General features: G+C 35.8%; 2 protein-coding genes across 2 annotated transcripts; both read right to left on the bottom strand.

Annotated features, from left to right (window-relative positions):
- Positions 1-8,078: 8,078 nt before the first annotated feature.
- On the bottom strand, positions 8,079-12,731 carry LOC137716221 (laccase-4). The gene is made up of 6 exons (XM_068455647.2): positions 12,526-12,731; positions 10,605-10,756; positions 10,254-10,498; positions 9,993-10,121; positions 8,974-9,897; positions 8,079-8,605 (listed from the first exon to the last, which is right to left on the bottom strand). Exons 1-6 carry the CDS (start codon positions 12,619-12,621, stop codon positions 8,475-8,477), a joined length of 1,677 nt encoding a protein of 558 aa, XP_068311748.1. The 5' UTR covers positions 12,622-12,731; the 3' UTR covers positions 8,079-8,474.
- A 4,776-nt stretch (positions 12,732-17,507) lies between these two features.
- Positions 17,508-18,641, bottom strand: LOC137714246 (uncharacterized). Its single transcript, XM_068453503.2, has 2 exons — positions 18,088-18,641; positions 17,508-17,947 (listed from the first exon to the last, which is right to left on the bottom strand). Exons 1-2 carry the CDS (start codon positions 18,516-18,518, stop codon positions 17,785-17,787), a joined length of 594 nt encoding a protein of 197 aa, XP_068309604.1. The 5' UTR covers positions 18,519-18,641; the 3' UTR covers positions 17,508-17,784.
- Positions 18,642-20,281: the final 1,640 nt, after the last annotated feature.

The raw sequence follows: 20,281 nt of genomic DNA, 5'->3' as shown, positions 1-20,281 counted from the left end.
TTCATTAGCATCTAATCTGTTTAGCACCTAATCTTAATCTCAATATATAATATCACTTGTTCAAAAAAAAAAAAATTATTATATAAAAATATTTGTGCTTTTTTTAATAAAAATATTTGTTACTAGTGTCTAATTATTTGGGCCGTAATTAAAATTCGGGTTTGGGCTTACTTTGTATAATTAGAGAAGCGATGGAGTTGCCTTTGTAGCCATATGCACCATGTTTCTTATTGGTGGAAAACATGTTGTACTGTTGACTAGTGTAGGGGTCACCATCGTCCTTTAAGAGCACCTCGAATCTCGCCCTTTTATGCAATAGGACAATGTGTCTATTTATGAGAGACAAGGATTCTCTCGTTCTTTTTTTCTTTCATTTCCATCATTTTCTCTCATATTTTCTATTTCGTCTTTATCTTTCTATAAAAAATTAATATAAGATGTTGACGTGACCATTCAAATAGGAGGAGAGGGAAGGGAAGGGAAGGGAAAAAAAACATAGGAGAGAATCCTACTCCATTTATGAGCCAAGGTCCCCATCTCCTATTTGGAGAAATTTTTCATTGTGACGGGAACACATGTGGTACATCAAGTGTTTTTATATAAGTGATGGGAAATTTTATTTTTTAACTTATTAACTTTTTAACACACAAATCTCACTATTTGTATAGTGACACATTATGTACCACCTTGTGTGTCGGTCACATTGAAAAATCTCTCCTCCCACTTGTCCTCCCATAGCATAACTGTACTTTGTGTGACGATGCTACGATTTCTTTCAAGATTGTGATATTCATTTAACACATTTCCACCACTGTGATAAAGGGTCACTTGCCATGTGTTTGTATCGATGGAGGGAAGTATTTTGGATTTCAAACAAATTGGGTTGGACTTATTATCTCTTATTTTTCTCTTAGCAAAAATGTCTTGTGTTTTTATGTTATGTGGGTGTCACGTTAACGACATGAACGAAGATAACGATAAAGGGTAAAGTGAGATACTTTTACATGTTTTAAAAGGCAAGCTGAAGCAAAATAAATTTGAGGAGGAAAAGTAGGAATGAAACACTTTTAGACACACCAGTAATTAAGCCAAATTCACTAACGTCTCATTTATTTTCTTGGAATTTCTTACATATAATTTGTTGAACCAATAGACGATCTTTGCTAATTGACAATTTCTTCAAAATTAGGAGGGTATCTTGGTGGAAGAAAATGCTGAAACGAAAGCTTTAAAAAAAAGTAGTTTACCTGCTTAGTGTGTTGCGCTAAAAGGATGAGGTTATTAGAAGGATTTTTACAATGGTCCGTTATTTATTATGAAGTCACTAGTTTAGTCATATATGTTAAAAACTCATCAAATTGATTCTTTTATCTGTTGACTTACTCATCAATCTCATCCCCACCATCCAATTCCGTTGATTGGTGGACTTCTTATGCATATGGGTCCACAAAGCCAATAATATTGTGCCACATAAATTGACGAAAATAATAAAATAAGACAGAAAAAATAATTAATTAATGTAAAAAACGAACCATCCCAACAAAACGAACCATCCCTACCACCTTTACCTCACCGTCGGTGTCGACCTCAAATTCAAAAATTTTTTTTTTTCAAATTCTTAATTAAATTAGTCTTTTTTTTTCTTTTTTTTTTTTATAAGTCTTTTATGAAGTAAAATATCAAAATAATTTTTAATTAATCCCACAGGGTACAATATCATTGGGTTTGTGAGACCCATGTCAACATGCTAACATTTTTAATGGAATTTGATGGTAAGAACAACTTTGATGAGTTTAAAAGATAAAGAACCAAACTAATAAGTCGATAACACATAGACGATCATTCAAGATAGAATTGATCTCCTTAGACCATCTTCAAGAAGATATCAAATTTTGAACATAAAATTTAAATTTTGAGAGCTTATGTGGCAATTTGATATCTTTTAAAGTTTTGTTCTTTAATCGATATGTCAAATTAAATTATTAATTCATAAAATAAATTATTAAACCAATTAAAATTTAATAAAGGACATTTAACTTTAATCAGTAATATGTTCACCTTCTTTGATTGAAAAGAAGAAAAAAAGTAGGATAATTACATCGGTCAACTCAACATTAATTATAATAAATGATTAAACTAATTAAAAATTAATAAAATACATTTAATAATTAATTAAAAAAAACATTTGAAGCTGTTGTCAAATTTGACAGCAACCTCTTTTGCTACCAATCCATGTCATCACCACATAGAATTTGGCACTTCGGTTGGAAAATATTAGCGTGGTCTTTTTTTTTTTACTGTTATAGCTGATATGTACATTTTGGTATATTCTTTGAAAATGCTCCGTAGATTTTTAACGTGGATAACGAGACATTGTTGCCAGCAGTAGGTCTACAACATACTGCAACTCACGAGACGCCGCCACATGCACCATTAGCTTTCCCTGAAAATGATGTGATCCAGCCACACCTTCCATTACGGTTATCTTGTTACGACTTCTCTCTAGTCAAAAACTCCTTATTATAAAAGTGACAACTGTTTCTCACCTGTTTCTGACCATTAGGGTTTTATTTATATATTCAGTCTTTGTCTTTGTATATCATTTTCACAAGTTGGGTTCTCCGCGTACATGCATATGGCTGCTCATGTGCGCATGCAGGCAAGGCGTGGAGAGCAGGAAACAACACAAAAAACAATTGGAGACTTGTTTTTTACTGGTTAAAATATTATCCAATTTAATAAAAATAATACATTAATATTTAAAGATGTTAGGTTCCCCCTTCAAATGAAAAAATGTATCTAAAATTCTAAGTTGTTTTTCAATGAGCATTTAACCTAATTGTATCACAACTAGATTTTAACAGAGAAAACCTTGAGCTCAAATATCATAATTCATAAACCACAGTTGTTGAATTAAAAGTTATAAAATGTTCAACGTCAGAGAAAGAATAATTCTTTTCATGCGTGCAAATGGTCTTGGGTTCCAAGCGGAAAATGAAACGGCAAATTATGTAGCATCACATTTTGGCGTAAAGATGTGCGACTTCGTCTAGGTCGAGAGACCCCATCTCTGTTTGTGAAAATCCTAAACAAGGACAGGCTTCCATGCCCTCCAAGTTAACTTTTATATTTTTGGAGGTTGTAAGGGACTGACGTGGGGCTTTACCGCGTCTTTCTCTATCTCCTTATTCTCTTTTTCTTACTTCATTTGTTGTTAGCCCGCTGTTGAGCAAAAATTGTACACAATATGTAAACAAATAATTCACTCGTCACAATTTCACCCTCGTTCATTTTCGAAGAGGGTTGTAAACACGAAAAGTTCCTGAAACAAGAAACAAGAATACCGTGTACAAAATATCTTTTTGTGTTTAATGATTTTGGGGTTACAATCTCTTTGTAATTTGATCCTCTGATTCTATCTTCGTAGGGTGTAGGTTTGTGGATGAGCTGTTGATCCAAAGGGCCGTCGGGGCTTGATCTAGGGATGAACAGTTGATGAACGGATCTTCGAGGGCTTTTGGGCTTGATCTTGAAGACTGGGTGTATGGATTTCTTCAAGAGGGGGCCGTCGGGGCTTGATCTTGAGGGTTGATGGATGAGCGGATCTTCAAGGGCTTTTGGGCCTAATCTTGAAGACTGAGTGTATGGATTTGTTGAGGTTGTTGATCCAAAGGGCCGTTGGGGCTTGATCTTAGGACGAACGGATGATGAACACTTTCTTCAAGGGGCCGTCGGGGCTTGATCTTGAGTCGGCGGAAGTTCTTCAAGGGCCGTTGGGGCTTGACCTTGAAGGAGGGTTTGACGAAGAACGAAGAGTGTTTTCTTGATCCTTCGGGATTTTGCTTGAGAGCTTTAGAGTTTCAAGGCTTCAAGGTTTTGGTGTGATGTAAATTCCCTTCTTTCTTTCTCTTCTTCTTCCTCCAAAATGAATGCCTTGGCTTCCTATTTATAGAATTCCAAAACTTGATTTTTGGATTTAAATAATCAGATGAAATAAATCATTTCTGCCAGGTAATGACACGTGTCCTATTTGATGACTTTTCCAATTTATTTCGATTTTTCGTTGAGTCACACGCTACATGTAAAATTTATGTGACACATGAGCGTTGAAATTTTAATTATTGGTCAACATTCATTTCACCGAAATTTCGATGTCCACAAGGGTTTTATTAATTTGAGCTCGACCCATTCTAGACTATGCGTCTATTAATTACAATCCTTCGTTAAAAAGGAAAACCCTTTGATTCCAATATGAATAAATCGTAACTCGGGGGTTTGGGTGTTTGTTTGATTTTGCAACTACACCTAGGTCGAGCCCTAGATTGCCTACGTACCCTCGTTGAGGGATCAGGTCACTCGTAATTCCTTATGTATTTGTTGGGGTTTGATGCCTTGTGCAGTTTCAGCTCGTGTAGGCAATGAGCATTTGATGCCTTGTGTAGTTTAAGCTCGTGTAGACGAGGACTTTGAGCTATTGGAGCGTTTGATGCCTTGTGCAGTTTTAGCTCATGCGGGCAAGGACTTTAAACCATTGGAGCATAATGCGGCTTCTTGCCATTTGAGACTTGATGTGGCTTTATGCCATTTGAAATTTGATGGGCTTTGTGGCATTTGAGTCTTGTCGCGGCTTTCTGCCATTTAAGTCTTGTTGTGGCTTCGTGCATTTGGTATTTGCTATAACTTCGTGCAATTTGATATTTAATACGGCTTCATGCCATTAACCACTTCAGGAATTTGATCTATTAAATTTGACATACTGTAAGTCCCTTGAGTTTTGTACTTTGAGATGGTTCACATCTACCGTATTTGAAGTGATTTACATCCTCCACGGATTCGATGTCGACATCTCTTCACACATGATGTGCCTCTATCACATTATTGGACTCCTGCTCATTTATTATTTTGGCCCAATTTCCAATTTTGTGAGGCCTAGTTAAAACTGTGTCTTGGCCAATAAAGTTTGATACGGGTTAGGATCCCATTTAAAATGGGTTTCCCATGAGTGCCTTTCCCAAGGGAAGTTGTCAATAGGACTTTGCTTTATTTTGTTTTTTTTTATTTTATTTTTTATTTTATGAATTAAGATTTCCAAGTTCAAATAGGACTTTGCTTCCCCTTCCTTTTGTCGTTAGCAACTTCTCTTCTTCTTAACTCCAAGACGACGGCTGCGACGAGATTGTTTTTTTGCAAATCCATCGCTCGCTGTGACCTTGTCCAGGATCATTGTTTGTTGTAGCTTCCTTCCTTGTCAGGCGAGAGTTGTTGTTTCATGCTTTGAACCACTATGGCTGGAAAAACTGAGTTATTTATCGGTGTGATTTCTGAGAGGCCCTTTGGAGAGCATCAGTTGAGGGGCTGCTACATGTGTGAGTACGGACAGCGGGGATGAGTTTCTTTTTTTGTCTTCATCCGCTGCAGGTTCATGCATGTTTGTGGGAGCAACGAAACGATGGAAACACCATTTCTGCACCATTGCCTTGTTGTTTGTAGAGAACCATCTTCTACGACTTGGTGCACAAAATTTTGAGGTTGTTCCTGGTTGCTTTTTACGGGACAAGGCCTGCACTATTGGGCTACTCAGACGACGACTCGACAATCTTCTTCCTAGTAGCCTTTCTATAGGGACCGGGTCTTCAATGGCCTCGTTACGGCGGACAGAAACTTCTAACAACAATGCTACGACGGTAGGTGGCACGAATCACTTAGATTTGATTGGAACTTCATGGCCGCTGTTGGTGGCAGAGACGATGGTTTCTTTGCTGCTCTCTGCGGAGAAGACGACAAATGTCTCTAATGGTGGAGAAGAAGAAGGAGCACTCGGTGGCTGGAAGAGTTGACAGTGACAAGGATGGAGAAGACGACAAATGTCTCCATTGGTGGAGAAGAAGAATAAGCAAGCCCAAGGACAGGTTTAGGGGGTCAGTGTGAATTGGTGTTGCATCTTTCCACCGCCACCTTCTTTGTGTCGGTCAAACAAGAAGAAGAGGAAGCCTCTTTCTTTTTTTTTTTTTTTCCTGCAAAAGACAACAGGAACTTCCCAATAAAAAATTTAAAAAAAAAAAAATCAAGAATCCATTATGAAAATGTAATACCTTTTTAAACTTTCTTTCTTTCTTTCTTTGGCTTTTTGTTACTGTTCCTTTTCGCTTTCTTTTGCTGCTTGTCTTCTTCTTTTTTTTTGTCGATTTCTTCCCCGTGTGCTTCTCAATTCATGCAGCGTTTTCTTGTCACTTTCCTCCTTTGCTATCTTTTCCCGTCTCTTTTTTTTGTTGTGTTGATTTTTGTCATCAGACAAGTTTTTTATAGACTTTTTCTTGATAGTTTGGATGAACAAAAGTGGACGTGGGTAGTGGAACCACCTCCACTATCTGTTGCAATTTTTAGAGATAGAAAGAGAAAACTCCCATTTCAGTTTTCTTTCCAGCGTGGAGCAACTGCTCCCTTTTTTTATCCACTTATTTATTTATTTTATCAGAAAAGGGCTTTAATCCATATTTGGACTTAAGCTACTTGATCTTTGGGGTTTAGGCATCAATGGGTTTTTCTGGGAACGAAACCCAATTTAATTTTTCTGGTGGATTTTTTTTTATCTCAACACCCGCGGTTGGCTTTCTATGTTTTTCTCGGCTTCAGCCCTGATAATGAGATACTTTTAGTTTTCAAAAAAAAAAAAAAAAAAAAAATGTAGAGCATTCAACATGCTCCTTTGATTTTTTTTATAAAAATAGTATTGTTTGTCATTAGATCGAAAAAAAAATCACACTACTTCTATCTTAATATAAAAATGCGTCATTAGATTGAATTTCAATTGAATTAGAGTTTTGATATAAGTCAAGTAGATTGAATGGAAAAAAAGAAATTAAATTTTTTTTTTTTTTTTTTAACAAACGATATTATCTATACTAGATAATAAGGAGAAGGGGGTAGGCTTAAACTCACAATGCGCTAACAATAATGTGGTTCAAATTCGTCTTTGATGAAAATTGAACATAAAACCTCTCATTTACAAATAAAGATAAATATTACTAAACTATAGTATTAAGTGACAAAAATTAAACTATTTAGATTTACCTAAATTCAACTATTTCTAATTTGCCCTTAACACCCGGGAAATTTGGAGCCCTCCTAGTTGGATAAGAAGAGTCGTTGGGGAACTTGAAAATGATGGAAAATTGCATGTGCATGAAAAATAAATGAAAATTGCATGTGCATGAAAAATAAATGAAAATTGCATCCCAATAATTGTATTGAATAGGGGCACCACCACCACCACACCACCAATTTTTTACCATTAAGGAAAAGATTCCCTTTTCAAAGTGCTCCCCACTTTCCGTGAAGTCAAAAAGTCAGACATATTACTATTGAGATTTGAGGAGGCAACTCCTCCGGTTTGCGTCTGCATCAACTTCGTGAGCGATAGTATTTACATTAAAGAGATGAAGGATCAGTTAAATTTTATAATAAATTAGTCATAATAATGTAGTTTAAATTTGTTTTTGACGAAAATTGAATAAAATATTTTTCACTTATAAATGATAAGAAATACCAATAAAATGTAATACTAAGTGGCTGCATCTTTTAGAATATAACATTTTTTTTTTATTTCTTTTGCCTGAAATCACAACCATTTTGTGAAATGCTTTCAATTTTAGCCATTTGCCAGTGAAGCCCATACAAGAACTTATTGATTGCTGGGTTTTTTTGTGAGTGACGATTTGGGCCAAGAATTACATATCTGAATAATAACCATTAGATGATTTACTTAATCGGATCTACCGACTTTTGTTCAAATGTGTAACTTAAATATGCATTTTTAAGAGAGTTTTTTTCCCCCTTTTTCTTTTGAGTAAGAATGGATTTTAATGGGCGTATCACAATTCACAAACACTTTAGTATGAGAGATTTTGTTATGCAGTCGCCATATATTATTTTATCTATATCTCTCTTTCATCGCGTGCCTTTATCATATCACGTGATAAATGAAATTGAGAGAAAGTGTTACATCTCTGATTACACCAAAGATTTGCCTTATGATAAATGAAGTTCACACAGAGACTTAAGACGGACAACATCAAAACTCATAACAAAAATCCTTCTTTGTTTCCATTACCAACATATGAACATTTATAAAGACACTCAATAGAACAAAATAAACAACAACAACAACAACGACCAAGCTTTATTCCACTAAGTAGGGTCGGCTGTACAAATCTTAGAATGCCACAGACTCAACAGAACAAAATTTTTATTAAAAAAAACTTAAGTCTTAAAACAAGTATAAGTTCATTTTATTCAACATGCAGTAGCAGCTTCCTTTAGCTTGCTCAAAAGAATTCTTTCTATCTCAGCTGTGAGTCTGTGACATGATTTGTTCATAACTTTGGCCCTCTTTGCTTGTTATTTGTTATTGCTTTGAGTATCGAGAATTGAATTGGCAACAATTTGTGGTGGAAATATTTATGAGATGCAATTAACTAGCACTTGGGAAGGTCACTTGGAGGTGGAAGAACAGATTCATTTGGGCCTTTGCCATTGTCCACCACAAATGCCATCTTCAGCCCCCATGTTGTGTGCACTTCAAGATGGCAATGCATAAACCAAACCCCTGCATATGTAAATATCGTTTTATTGAAAATCTTATACTGTATAAGAGTCATACATGTTACGTTATTAGACTGTCAATTTATACAACTGATATTGTCTGAGTACTATATGCATATATGTTTTTCTTCTTTCTAAATATTGTCTTCTAATCATGCTTATTTCACTCATTTACTACTTACCTCCATCAGCTTTTTTTCATTCCTTAATTTTTAACGTTAATTATAATTTATATGTGCTTTTACGATATCGAAATGGGGAATTGGACCTAAGAAGGATACATGCTTTTAGCCACTTAAGCTACAAACCTCTTGCATGTTTGTTTCTAGCACAAACTAAACACATAATTAAGGAGGAGATATGGGTTTATACCTGGATTATCAGCCTTGAATCTGATAGCAGTCCATCCATTTGATGGCACTCCAATTGTGTTCCTCTCAACAGGATCAACGAGGTTGAATTTTTTTGGATCCTTCTTTGGGTTGAAATTTCCCAGTCCCCTCCCAACCTCAAAGAAATTAAACCCATGAAGATGCACCGGATGGGTTTCAGGGGCAATCATCCCAGTGCCTTGCAACACAAGTTGCACTGTGGAGTCGTAAGCAAGTCTATAAAGCCTAGTCCCCTTCCTGGTCTGCAAATTCGTCGGCTGTGTCCCGGTGTAATTATAAGGATTCAGAGGGTTTCCGGGAAAATCATCAGTAAAAACTCCACTTGTGTTGAAGAAATGTGCTTGAAGAAGTGCAATTTTAGGCATCACAAATGTGACATTGTTGATATCTGCCACCACCCTGTTACCATTGGTACATGAAGCGCAAGTGTGAAGCCCTAAACCAACAGTGAACAAAAGGGAGTGGTCAACTTTCAACGGAACCCTAGCTGGAAATCGGATTGAGTTTAGACTTTTGAGGGAGTTTGTAAAGTTTGTTGCCACAATTGTGGCATTTTGAGGAGGTGGGGCTGTGAGAATGGTCTTCGTGCTTTGAAGGGTGCCTATATAGTGCAAAGTAGCGGTGGCGGTCTTGTTGTCCACAACGATGGTCGGATTGTCCATGAATGGTGAGGCTGCAACCAAGAACTTGCCTGAGCCAAGGTTTGTTGTTACAAGAACATTTGTTGTTTGCCCCGGGGCTATGAGAATGGTGTCAATTTTGAAGGGTTTTGTGTACACAGCATCAACTTCGACTACCGTTAATTTGTGGTTAGCAATCTTAAAGAAGAGCTCTTCATTCAGTGCAGCATTGATGATTCTTAGCATGTATGTCTTCCCAGGTCTTACCGGTAATTTTAACCCTCCTGTATATACATCACATATAACTTAGAATCTATATAATAAATACGCATCAATCGTCACATCATGTGATCAGCTAATTAGCTGCACTAATATTTACCTTGTGGTTGACAAGTTGAGAGTGGCCCTGGGTGACCATTGATTGTGTGAGCATCAGAGACATTTGGGGCTAAGCCAGATCTCAAAGCCTCATTGATGACAGCTTCCGTATCTAATTTCCACCATTCACCTGCAAGTTAAATTAAGCAAAAAAATAATCTTTTAAAATAAATTTCTTTTGATACAAGCGATAGTAGGGGAGTAGGATTAGAACATCGGAAATTGAATATAGAAAATATGAGGGCAGTGGTCTTGGGCTCACCTAAAATTACAACCAATTCCTTTTGGGGAGCAGGAAATGGGTATGGGACACCAAGCTTGGGTAAGATGACCAAGGCACCATGGACAGTGGCCCTGAGCCACAGAATGTGCGCATGCCACCAAAGTGTGCCCCTTTGCCCAGTGATGGTGAAGTTGTATACATATTGCTGGCCCGGTTGAATTGGACACTGGGTTATGTATGCTGGCCCATCGGCCCAGCCAGTCCGGAGTTGTCGAATCCCGTGCCTTTTGATAAAAACCAAAAACATTATTACGACATAATTATGTACTTATTAACCATATTACTCATCGTATCTCTATAAATTTTGACGGGACAAATTTGAGACATTACCAGTGGATGCTAACATTGTACTTGACATGGTTGACCACCTTGATTAGCACAGTATCATCTTCCCTAGCATAAATGGTGGGACCAGGATACCTTCCATTGACAGTGACAATGGGCTTGCTTGAACACAATCTTGAGATATTCTTCTGCACCACCTACACAAACGACACGTAGCAGTTCATAGTGGAAGTCGTTAGTAAAACTGTAGGATCACGCTCCCGCAAGTTTGGTGGCTTTTTCTCAACTGCACCGCCTACTTTGCTGTTTCATAAAGTGTTGCGTGGCAATTGGCGAACAGAGTTTAGATTTTCTGATTAAATGTTGGGGTTTTGATTAATCTTGTTTATATCACATACTACGTTAAACAAAAACATTAGCCGTTTTTATTTATCTGTCACATTTTTTAAAAATTGTTTGATGTTTTTTAATCTATATAGCACGGACTTATACATGTCATTTAAGGGAAGAGATCCTCATTTAAAAAAAGAAAAAAAGAATTAGTTGTGGAATCCACTCCACATCAAACTTCAACATTCCGAACCTTCTATTTTGTAAGTATCGATTCATTGATTATCCTAACAAAAATTCAATTCAATTCGAAATCATCTGCCCATTTAATAATCATGATGGAATTTCTATGTTTCTTATAACGTAGTGTTTGTCAATTTTTTTGAACTTAATTAAATGCATCAAATATTTTCTATTTAACTAATATTTTGCAAAGATGATCTATGATGTGTAATTTGAAATATAGAAGATTCGAATTACTGAAGTTCAATGTGATGTAGATCCCGTAACTAATCTCTAATTTAAAAAATAAATAAAGATTTATTCCCTTTAAAGATTATCCGGACTTATATTATTTTTCCTTCATAAGAGTCAGACCTACAAGTTTGTAAGTCCCACACTATTTTGTGAGAGACAATTGCACAATATATTTATGTGTGTGTGTGTGTGTCACGAACAACGGAACAAGAAAGAGAAAAATGATTAACCATGCATTGTCACAAATTAGAGTTCTTCCATTTTGTAAGTTGGCTGGTCACCTCAATATATAATCAATTCATTAAACTAGGATTAATTTAGCAAAAAGTTAAGAGGGTGACAAGAGCATGCCATAAGCATAGATGAATTAAGAGAGGTCAACCTTGTTGCTCCTAATAGAAGTCACTATTAATTTTATTTTTGCATGTACCTTATATGTGGATTATTACACCCTCTATATATGCATATAAAATATTATGCTACATTTGAGTAATGCTAGGCAGGCCAATTTTTTAGATTAAATTTGCAAATCTTGTGATATGTCACTGATAGAAAATAAGCAATTTAATCAACATTTAAATAATAATTCAATCATCAACAACCATATCACATAATTTACAAAATATGATTTAAATGGATAGTCCCTAGCATTATTCTTCTGAATTTGTGATCAACACATACAATCATTTATTAGCAATTAATCATGTTAAACTTACAAGAAAGACACCAATTAATATAAATTAATTGCCTCCCCTAATCATTTGAATGAGAAAATAACAACCAAACAACCAAATATACTATATGCATGCACTGCGCTGCAAATTTGGCAATGTTGTTCAATGTCTTGCAAAGTCCCAATAACCAAAAGTACTAGCACTGCATGGTTAATTTTAGCTGTGTACAAATCAACAAACACTCTCTAGACGTAGTTTGATTTTGGGTGAACCACGTTAAATAGTTTGTGTTCTTTTACGGTTGTAATTTTACCATCTTTATCGGCCCCGTTGGACAATTGCCAGCACTCCCCTTCCCCAACTCTAGACACCAAACTGTCGAAAACTATTAATCGTATGGCTAGCATGGGGTGGCAACTACTGAACCCTAGCTGCAGGATGCAAAACACTTAAAGGGTATATATGAACTGAAACTGTGTACTTACATTAAACTTGTAATGTCGAACCATGCATTCCACGGATACCGGAAAACACAAACACGCCACCAGAAGTACGACTCGAATCCACGGCACCATTGCCATTTTCTCTGGAGCTTTACTTCTCTCTCTCTCTCTCTCTCTCTCTCTCTCTCTCTCTCTCTCTAACAGACTTTAATTATTGCTCTTGATCTTTAGTTCTCTCTCTCACAACTAAAAGTTATACGACGAAGCCGTACTTATAAAGAGAGAAAATGTTAGTCTCTGTTGCCATGTCGTTTTTGCTTATAGTTTGGTAGGTGTAGATGAATGAATACTTAAGCATGAAGCTCTCTATACGTATAAATATATCAGAATGTGCGTATACGTAGAGCCAGCTGAAGGCCAAGAAACTTCCTGAAATAAATTATATCTTTTGTATTACACAAAGTAGTTATATCTTATACATGTCAACTAAAACACTAGCTTTATTTGAAGCCATGTAAGTTGATGGAGCTCTCTCTCTCTCTCTCTCTCTCTCTCTCTCTCTCTCTCTCTCTCTCCCCACGATGTCAATTTTTTGAAATGGTCGGTTTGGTGAACCCGTATTGGGTAAAGTACACCCAAACCCCAGCTAACAAACCAAAAAGTGGATGGATTTGCTTCTCCAACCATGGGAATATCTCAAAGGTCAAGGAAATGACATAGAGCAAGCCACAATCAAAATCAACAGAGATTATCCACTTGATTTCTTCTATCTTCATGATATTTTCGCTTTATAACACTTAATTTTATATTGTTATTGACTAATTTACAAAATGAGATCTATACATTAGATATACAGTTACAGTAATTAAGTTGGTACCAAAACATAACAGAAAAAACTTCCATAAAAATTACTATAGATCACATATGTTCACGATCTAAGGAGAACTTCAAAATTTCTATACTAAATTAATTTGTATCCCAGCATGCTAGTCTCCATTCTTGGAGAAAAAGTTTCACATAAATCAAATGCAAAAGAAATCAAAGTATGTTTCATCAAAGTTTCAAAACGGTCCAGTGGCTAATTACTAATTAATCATCATCAATATAGTTTTTAACTTAATCACATTTGTAAACTTAAAAATTGTGGTTTTATACAAAAGGGTATGGATGCAAGGTTCAATTCGGCCTAGAATATCTAGTATGGGGACATGCTTAACACGCCCCCTCAAGTGGGATTGCTCTTTAGTGGGTCACTCATCCTCTCATGTGAATCCACTCTTTAGTGAGTCACATATAAAGACAACTCCGCAATGGTAGCCCCTTTTATTTAGATTATGGGGATCCTATCTTGGTGTCCCAACTCGGGTTCAATTGTTGTGCAAACCATATTTTTTTTGGTCTAGGCAAACTTGTAAGTGTTGGATTTTACACAAGAAGGCCTCAATGCAATTAGTAGTGCAACCATTCAATATAAAAGGGTTTAACTTCATCAGGTTCCCAATATGAGACATGCTCCAACAGGTTTGAGCTCATGCCATTTTTCGTCTAGCTGTATTTAGTCTCCTTTTTGTTGAAGGACATATGCGTACAGATCTATGAGCAAAAGACAATTGATAAATAAAAAATGGTTTTTGAATTCTTAGGAGCTGTTTGGTATCCTCCTTGCCCCTTAGCATACTAAGTCTTTTTAAATTAACAAATTGATGGCTTTAATGGCTTTTTATATTTCTGAATGATGTATTCAAACAGATTAATCAATTAGGATTGCTGTCTTTATGAGAGTACTTAATTAATATATGGTTAATGGATGATAGTCCATGCATTTGATCATCGGGGAAGAAAGTGTGAACGTGAAAGTTGAATGTGGTGGGTAAACGATAGAAACATATATATATATATATATAAAGGGATGTTAACAGAAACGAGTATCCTGTAGTTGAGCAATAGTTTTCATTGGACTGAAAAATCGATCGATCAGAAAAATCTGTTTCCTGAAAGCTTAAGTTTTCTCTGTTTGAGTAACAGCTCAACTAACCTTTGCATGATCAGCTGAGTTAATTTGACACATGAAATTAATCAGACAATTTGTTGACTCCACGCCCTACCTATGAACTCTCTCTGCACTAAACATTACAAGGAAAAGAACAAATTTAATGAATCCTTGTCATTTCTCATTTTTACAAAATGGTTTTTCAACACACTAGCTGTATTTTGACCAAAAAGAAAAGAGGAAAAAAGGAACACTATTCTATCGTAGAAGAACACTATTATTTCTCCTTACGTGACAATCTAACATTATTTTACCAAACTACTGAATAAATGTGATAGTCTGAACTGGTTAATAAGTTGATGGTTAGTCAAGAAGATATTAATTGCATGTTAGCATAGTTGTCTATTTGTTCGACATATATAGTTTCCAAATTAAATGAAGTTTTCTATGAATCTTTAGATGATGGTAAAAGAATAGATGGTTCGGATTATGAAAATTGTAATATAAAATGATGTCATAAAGGAGAAATAACTTTTTACATAAAGAACCAAGCACCATCCAAGCTAAAAAATGGCTGATTAAAGAACTTAAAAATAACCCAAAAAGAAAATTGAAACAACTTAAAAAATGGATAGCTAAAATGATTTGTTAACTCGGTTACACTTTAGCTGATGTAAGTGATATGCTAACAATTATCTGCCATTTCATTATTAGTTTGTTATGCCATCTGATGACCAATATCGATAATGGAAATCAAAACCCTAAAATATATATGTTAATCTTTCCTCACACACACACACACACACACATACACAAAAAAAACCCCTAATTCTTCTGCCATCAAAGCATAAGAGTTTCTTCTGTCCTAGGTGGTATAATTATCTTTGTGTTGTCCCCATTATCTGTTCTTCCCTTACAGCCCACCTATTTGGATCGGCCGTTTAAATATTCCTACTTCCCTGGATATAAATTTCGTTAAAGTATGTGAAAGCCTGTTTTGATTGGTTGAGAAGAACGGATTAGGATCTAGCCGGATCCTCTTTGTGGGGATCCGGAAGATCAATCAATTATGTTTGTTTATATAAACAGTACCTAATGAAAACCGATTGCACGATATATTATGAACGGACACAATAAATTGACCTTCTAGATTTTCACAAAAAAGATCCAGAGAGGATCCTCATCTTAAGAAGAAGAAATAGAATATGGAATTAAATGTTCTAAAAGATGCATACAATCGTCTTCCACAGTTCAACTATCCTTGTGAAATAACAACAAAATCTTTGTGTTAGTTGGCTAAACAACTAACGATCGTTATCATTTTTTTAAGGGTTTTTATCACAAATTATCCCTGAAATTGACCCTCATCATCAAGGTGATTCTTGAAATTGAAAATCAATCAATGTAGTCCCTGAACATAGGTGTCGCAAATCAATGTGATCCTTCCATCACAATTTTGTTAAAAAATTTGTTAAGTGCTGATGTGGCACATAAATGGGTCCCATAAGTCTTTTTTTCCTCACAAATGATCCTTGAAATTGACCCCGAGACATCAAAATGGTCCCTGAAATTGACTTATGACATCAAAAGGGTCTCTGAAATTGAAAATTAAACAATGTAGCCTTGCAAGTAAGTGCCCCAAATTAATGTAGTCCTTCCATCACAATTTTGTAATGTGCTGATGTGATAGATAAATGGATCACACAAGTCTAATTAAATTAAAAAAATTACAAATAGGTTTAATAATTCAATAGTTAATAAAAAGTTCTCAAGCCAAAAACTCAGTCCTGCAATCACCTTTTATCCCAATCCATATTCCTCTACCTCTATCTACTCTCTAAAAAAAAAAAAAATCTCAATACACCCATATTTACACACTTTGATACCCTTCACCAAATTGAACATGGATCGATATCACCTTTGGTGACGGCTTGGCTGATTGGCAACGACTTCTGGGGCATCACCATTAACATTTAAGTGATCAACATCCTCACAATCATAATCTTGGAAAGCTTGTTCGACCCTTCCCTGGTGGTCTAGTGATTCAAAGAAAGGCAAGGTCTGCTGTGAGATAATGAGGTTATAACCGAAGTGCGTTTATTGTTGGTTGAAAACTATTTCCAAACCCTATCTTAGGCTTTGGTTTTGCCTTGTGCCTTTGAGAATTTATGGAAGGGATCTCTCTTCGGAGTAGGTCCTACTATAAGAAAGAAAAATTCTCATGTGCAAAATGGTATTAGACAACTTTTTTAATTAATTATTAAACTCACATTAGCACATAATTTTTTATTTTATTATTATTATTTTTACAGAATTGTGGCCAAAAGATCGTATTGATTTGCAACACCTATTTTGAAGGACTACATTCATCGATTTTAATTTTAGGGACCATCTTGATGGTATGGGTCAATTTCAGGGACTATCTTGATGGTGTGAGTTAATTTCAAAGATCATTTGTGATAAAAACCTGTAAATTTTGTGAGACCCATTTAGGTGTCACATCCGCACTTAATGGAAATTTTAACAGACCATGTTGATTTGCGACATCTATTTTGAGGGACTACATTGATTGATTTTCAATTTCAAGGACCATCTTGATAGTAAAGGTAAATACTAAGGACCATTTGTGATAAAACTCTTTTTTAAAATATTATGGACTGACCCGGATCATAAAAAGGAACAAATGGACCAACCCAGTTGCTGAAGGCCAGGGTTTGTATCGAAACCTTTAAAATCTAACATTTTTTAGACCAGCCCAGGTCAAATTTTCCTTTTATGATACATAAGCTGAGTCAATAATGACCTTCGACCTTAGAAATTGGTACCACAATTTGTATGGGTTTCTATTTTTTTAGATTTTGTTACGCTCATGATTTGTTGCAATGCACGATCTATTAAAGTAGCAGATGTTGGTCACGTGATGTATGTTGTAGAAATCATAGATAAACGTACCCAGCCGACCGGACAACTTAGTTGTTATCTACAAATGGCATATCATGCCCTAATATATGACAATTTATAATGTTCATGAAGTGGAGGGGAACCAGTAGAAAGATTAATACATGCAGAAAGAACTCTGAAATGTGTGTTTCAAACCAATGAGGAGATTACTTTGTACAGTTTGTAATTGCTGTGACCTAGCATTGTCAAATATGTCCAAGGGTTTCTCAGAGCCAGCAGCATTTCCAAATATGTGCAATCTCCTTTTGTACATATGGAATTCACTCCTTTACCGAGAGAAATTAAACATGATGAATTACTAACCACGATCCTGGCCAGGTTAAGGTGGTGATTTGATCAAGCGAGCGAGGTTAAGCCAGAAGCCAGAAATTTTTGTGGGTTCTTGAGTTGAGAAGGTAGCCTCCGTCTAACCCCTTTTTCTGTACTGCAACACAAGTCCGCTTGCTATTTTCGATCAAGTAGTCCGCTGTGTCTATCGCCTTCACCCCTCGCCCTCCAGGCCACGTATGTGATCTGTTCCACACGTATACAAAAACAAAAGTATTTAGCCAACAATTACATTGGAAGGAATTAAACCTGCAACTTATTCGATTTTAATTAGTTTTTTCGTAACTCCTTACCCCAAAAAACAAATGTCGATAAAGAAAACCCACCCTAAAATATCCATTGAAATTTTCCGTCGTTGCCCTACAACTATGGTATCAACCCCAAGAACGTCGCTTTGATGTAGAATGGTGTGTGCTTTGTCTCTGCCTTCCTCCATTGCCAACCTCTCTACACGCACACGTAGTTTTGGTTGTACGCATTCGCAAACTTTCTTCATTTCCTTAAGAAAATCCACGTCCTCCCCTACGGTTCCTTCGAAGGACATGGTAGCAAAAGCCACAGAGGCGATGCTAGGTATTTTGAGTAACGTCATAAATGCATTCCTCCATGTATTTTGGTTCTCAACAAAGAAAAGGATCAATTCATCGTGTTCGAGTACTGCATGAGAAAGCGCATATTGGAGTGCACCCGCTGATTCCCGGGTTGGATCGGCCACCACCATTACTCGCCGCGGAGGTGCAGTTGGTTTACGTTCCATGGAATATATATAAATGCCGGTGATTGACGGGGTAGCTGCCACAACTCCTACGCAAATGTTGTTACAGAAAATTCGAAAAGGATTGCGCAATATAAGGTATTGAGGAAGTGACGTAAATTTGGAGGGATCATTTTTTTGTGTTTATTAAGAAGGGATACTGCATTGACAACTTTTAGTGATTCACAAAGTTTTATCATTTTAGAACAGAGATTCACAAATTAGCTAGGGATTTTGGGCATGCCATTTTTAGGTAAATTTGCAGACTACTATTCCTTAGGACGCGGTCAAATGTCAGCAAAACACTAGATTTTAACATGTCCAAATTCCAGGTTGTCCACAACTCGAACCAAGAAAGACGAGTTGGCTTCAAAACCTTGGGGTTGACCCAGAGAAATTTATGAGTATAATATATCACACTTGATGTTATTATTAGTATTTTTTTTTTCAAAAAAAAAAAAAAGGACGAGCTAGTAGAATTATTACTCCAATCTATCTTTTTGGAAGTTGGGAAGACTATGCATTTCATCTTTTCCCTGACAACTATGTGGTGATCACCAGTATCATGAATCAAACTGAGGAAGTACAATGCGGAATATTGGCTTGAAATTCGTCCACAATCACTAACCACCCTAAATCAAACTTAGGACATATAGTGGGAGATATCGGCCTGAAATTTGTCCACAACTGTTGACCATCCCGTGGTGGTTACATAGTGTTATTAATTTATATGTTATAATATGGGTGGACAACATTATTACGTTATGAAATAATTAAAATAGAGTATTAATAAATAAATACATATGTTATATCATGAAGAAGAAAAATCAATATTGGAGTGCACCCGTTGATTCCCCACCTCCATTACCGGCGGTGGAGGTGTAGTAGCTTTACTTTCCGTGGCTCATGTGCGGCGGTCATTGAAGGGCAGCCGGCACAACTCCTACCCAAATGTTATCACAAAAAATTGACACCATATGTTTTGGCCGGCTTAATGAAACTTTTTTATCCTTTTGTCGGAGGGGTTGGGATGCAAACTTGAAACTTCTTTTAATATATAGTGGGAAGATAATTACTATTAGACTGATAGGGCTAAAATCTTTTTAGCTAAAATAGTTTTTGAAATTGGCATAACTTCTCATTTTGGTTTTCGAGATTTAAATCGATAGAAATGGTTATTGAGTTTGTCTAACTTCATACATTTTGACCCATTAATTATTAAATTTAAAGTATTATCATTTTGGTTTTTATTTAACAAAGATTTTTCATATAAGGACCAAAATGATTTACGATGGACAAACCCATGGATCACTTCTATCAATTTCAAATATCAAGGATCAAAGTGAGAAATTATGTCAATCTCAAAAATCATTTTTGGCTAAAATTTTGATTGATTGCGTTGATTTTCCAGTAAAATTACCGTTTAATGATATTATCTCTACCTATAAGGTAAGAGATTTTAATTTTGATATCTATAAATAATGAATTTAATGTAATTATTATAATTAATCAATTGTGAAACTTAACCAAAATCTTCCACCTTTTCTATAAAATAATTGAAGGTGGGCTAATTGAAGAGTCTGCAAGCTGGCGCTGAAAGAGAAGGGCGGGAATGAGTCAAGCTATGCCCTTCCAAAATAATCCTGCACCAAGACACGTCTCTTTGTTTACTTGTCTCTTTGTTTACTTATGTATACACTATCCTAAAAATTTTCGTCTAGAGCTACCTAGGTGGGTTAATCGGCTGGTTATCGTTTCGAGTAGTT

The sequence above is a fragment of the Pyrus communis genome, chromosome 3 (genome assembly GCF_041283825.1).
Source record: "Pyrus communis isolate YQ-2024b chromosome 3, ASM4128382v1, whole genome shotgun sequence".
NCBI classification, from domain to species: domain Eukaryota; kingdom Viridiplantae; phylum Streptophyta; class Magnoliopsida; order Rosales; family Rosaceae; genus Pyrus; species Pyrus communis.
This window is presented reverse-complemented; position numbering and strand designations above follow the sequence as displayed.

Coding starts and splice junctions, on each gene's coding strand:
- LOC137716221 (XM_068455647.2), bottom strand. CDS start 12,621: ATGGCAATGGTGCCGTGGATTCGAGTCGTACTTCTGGTGGCGTGTTTG. Junction 10,122..10,253: donor GGAATTGGTTGTAATTTTAG/GTGAGCCCAAGA, acceptor TTTAACTTGCAG/GTGAATGGTGGAAATTAGAT. Junction 8,606..8,973: donor ATTCAAGGCTGATAATCCAG/GTATAAACCCAT, acceptor TTACATATGCAG/GGGTTTGGTTTATGCATTGC.
- LOC137714246 (XM_068453503.2), bottom strand. CDS start 18,518: ATGGAACGTAAACCAACTGCACCTCCGCGGCGAGTAATGGTGGTGGCC. Junction 17,948..18,087: donor ATTTCAATGGATATTTTAGG/GTGGGTTTTCTT, acceptor CGTGTGGAACAG/ATCACATACGTGGCCTGGAG.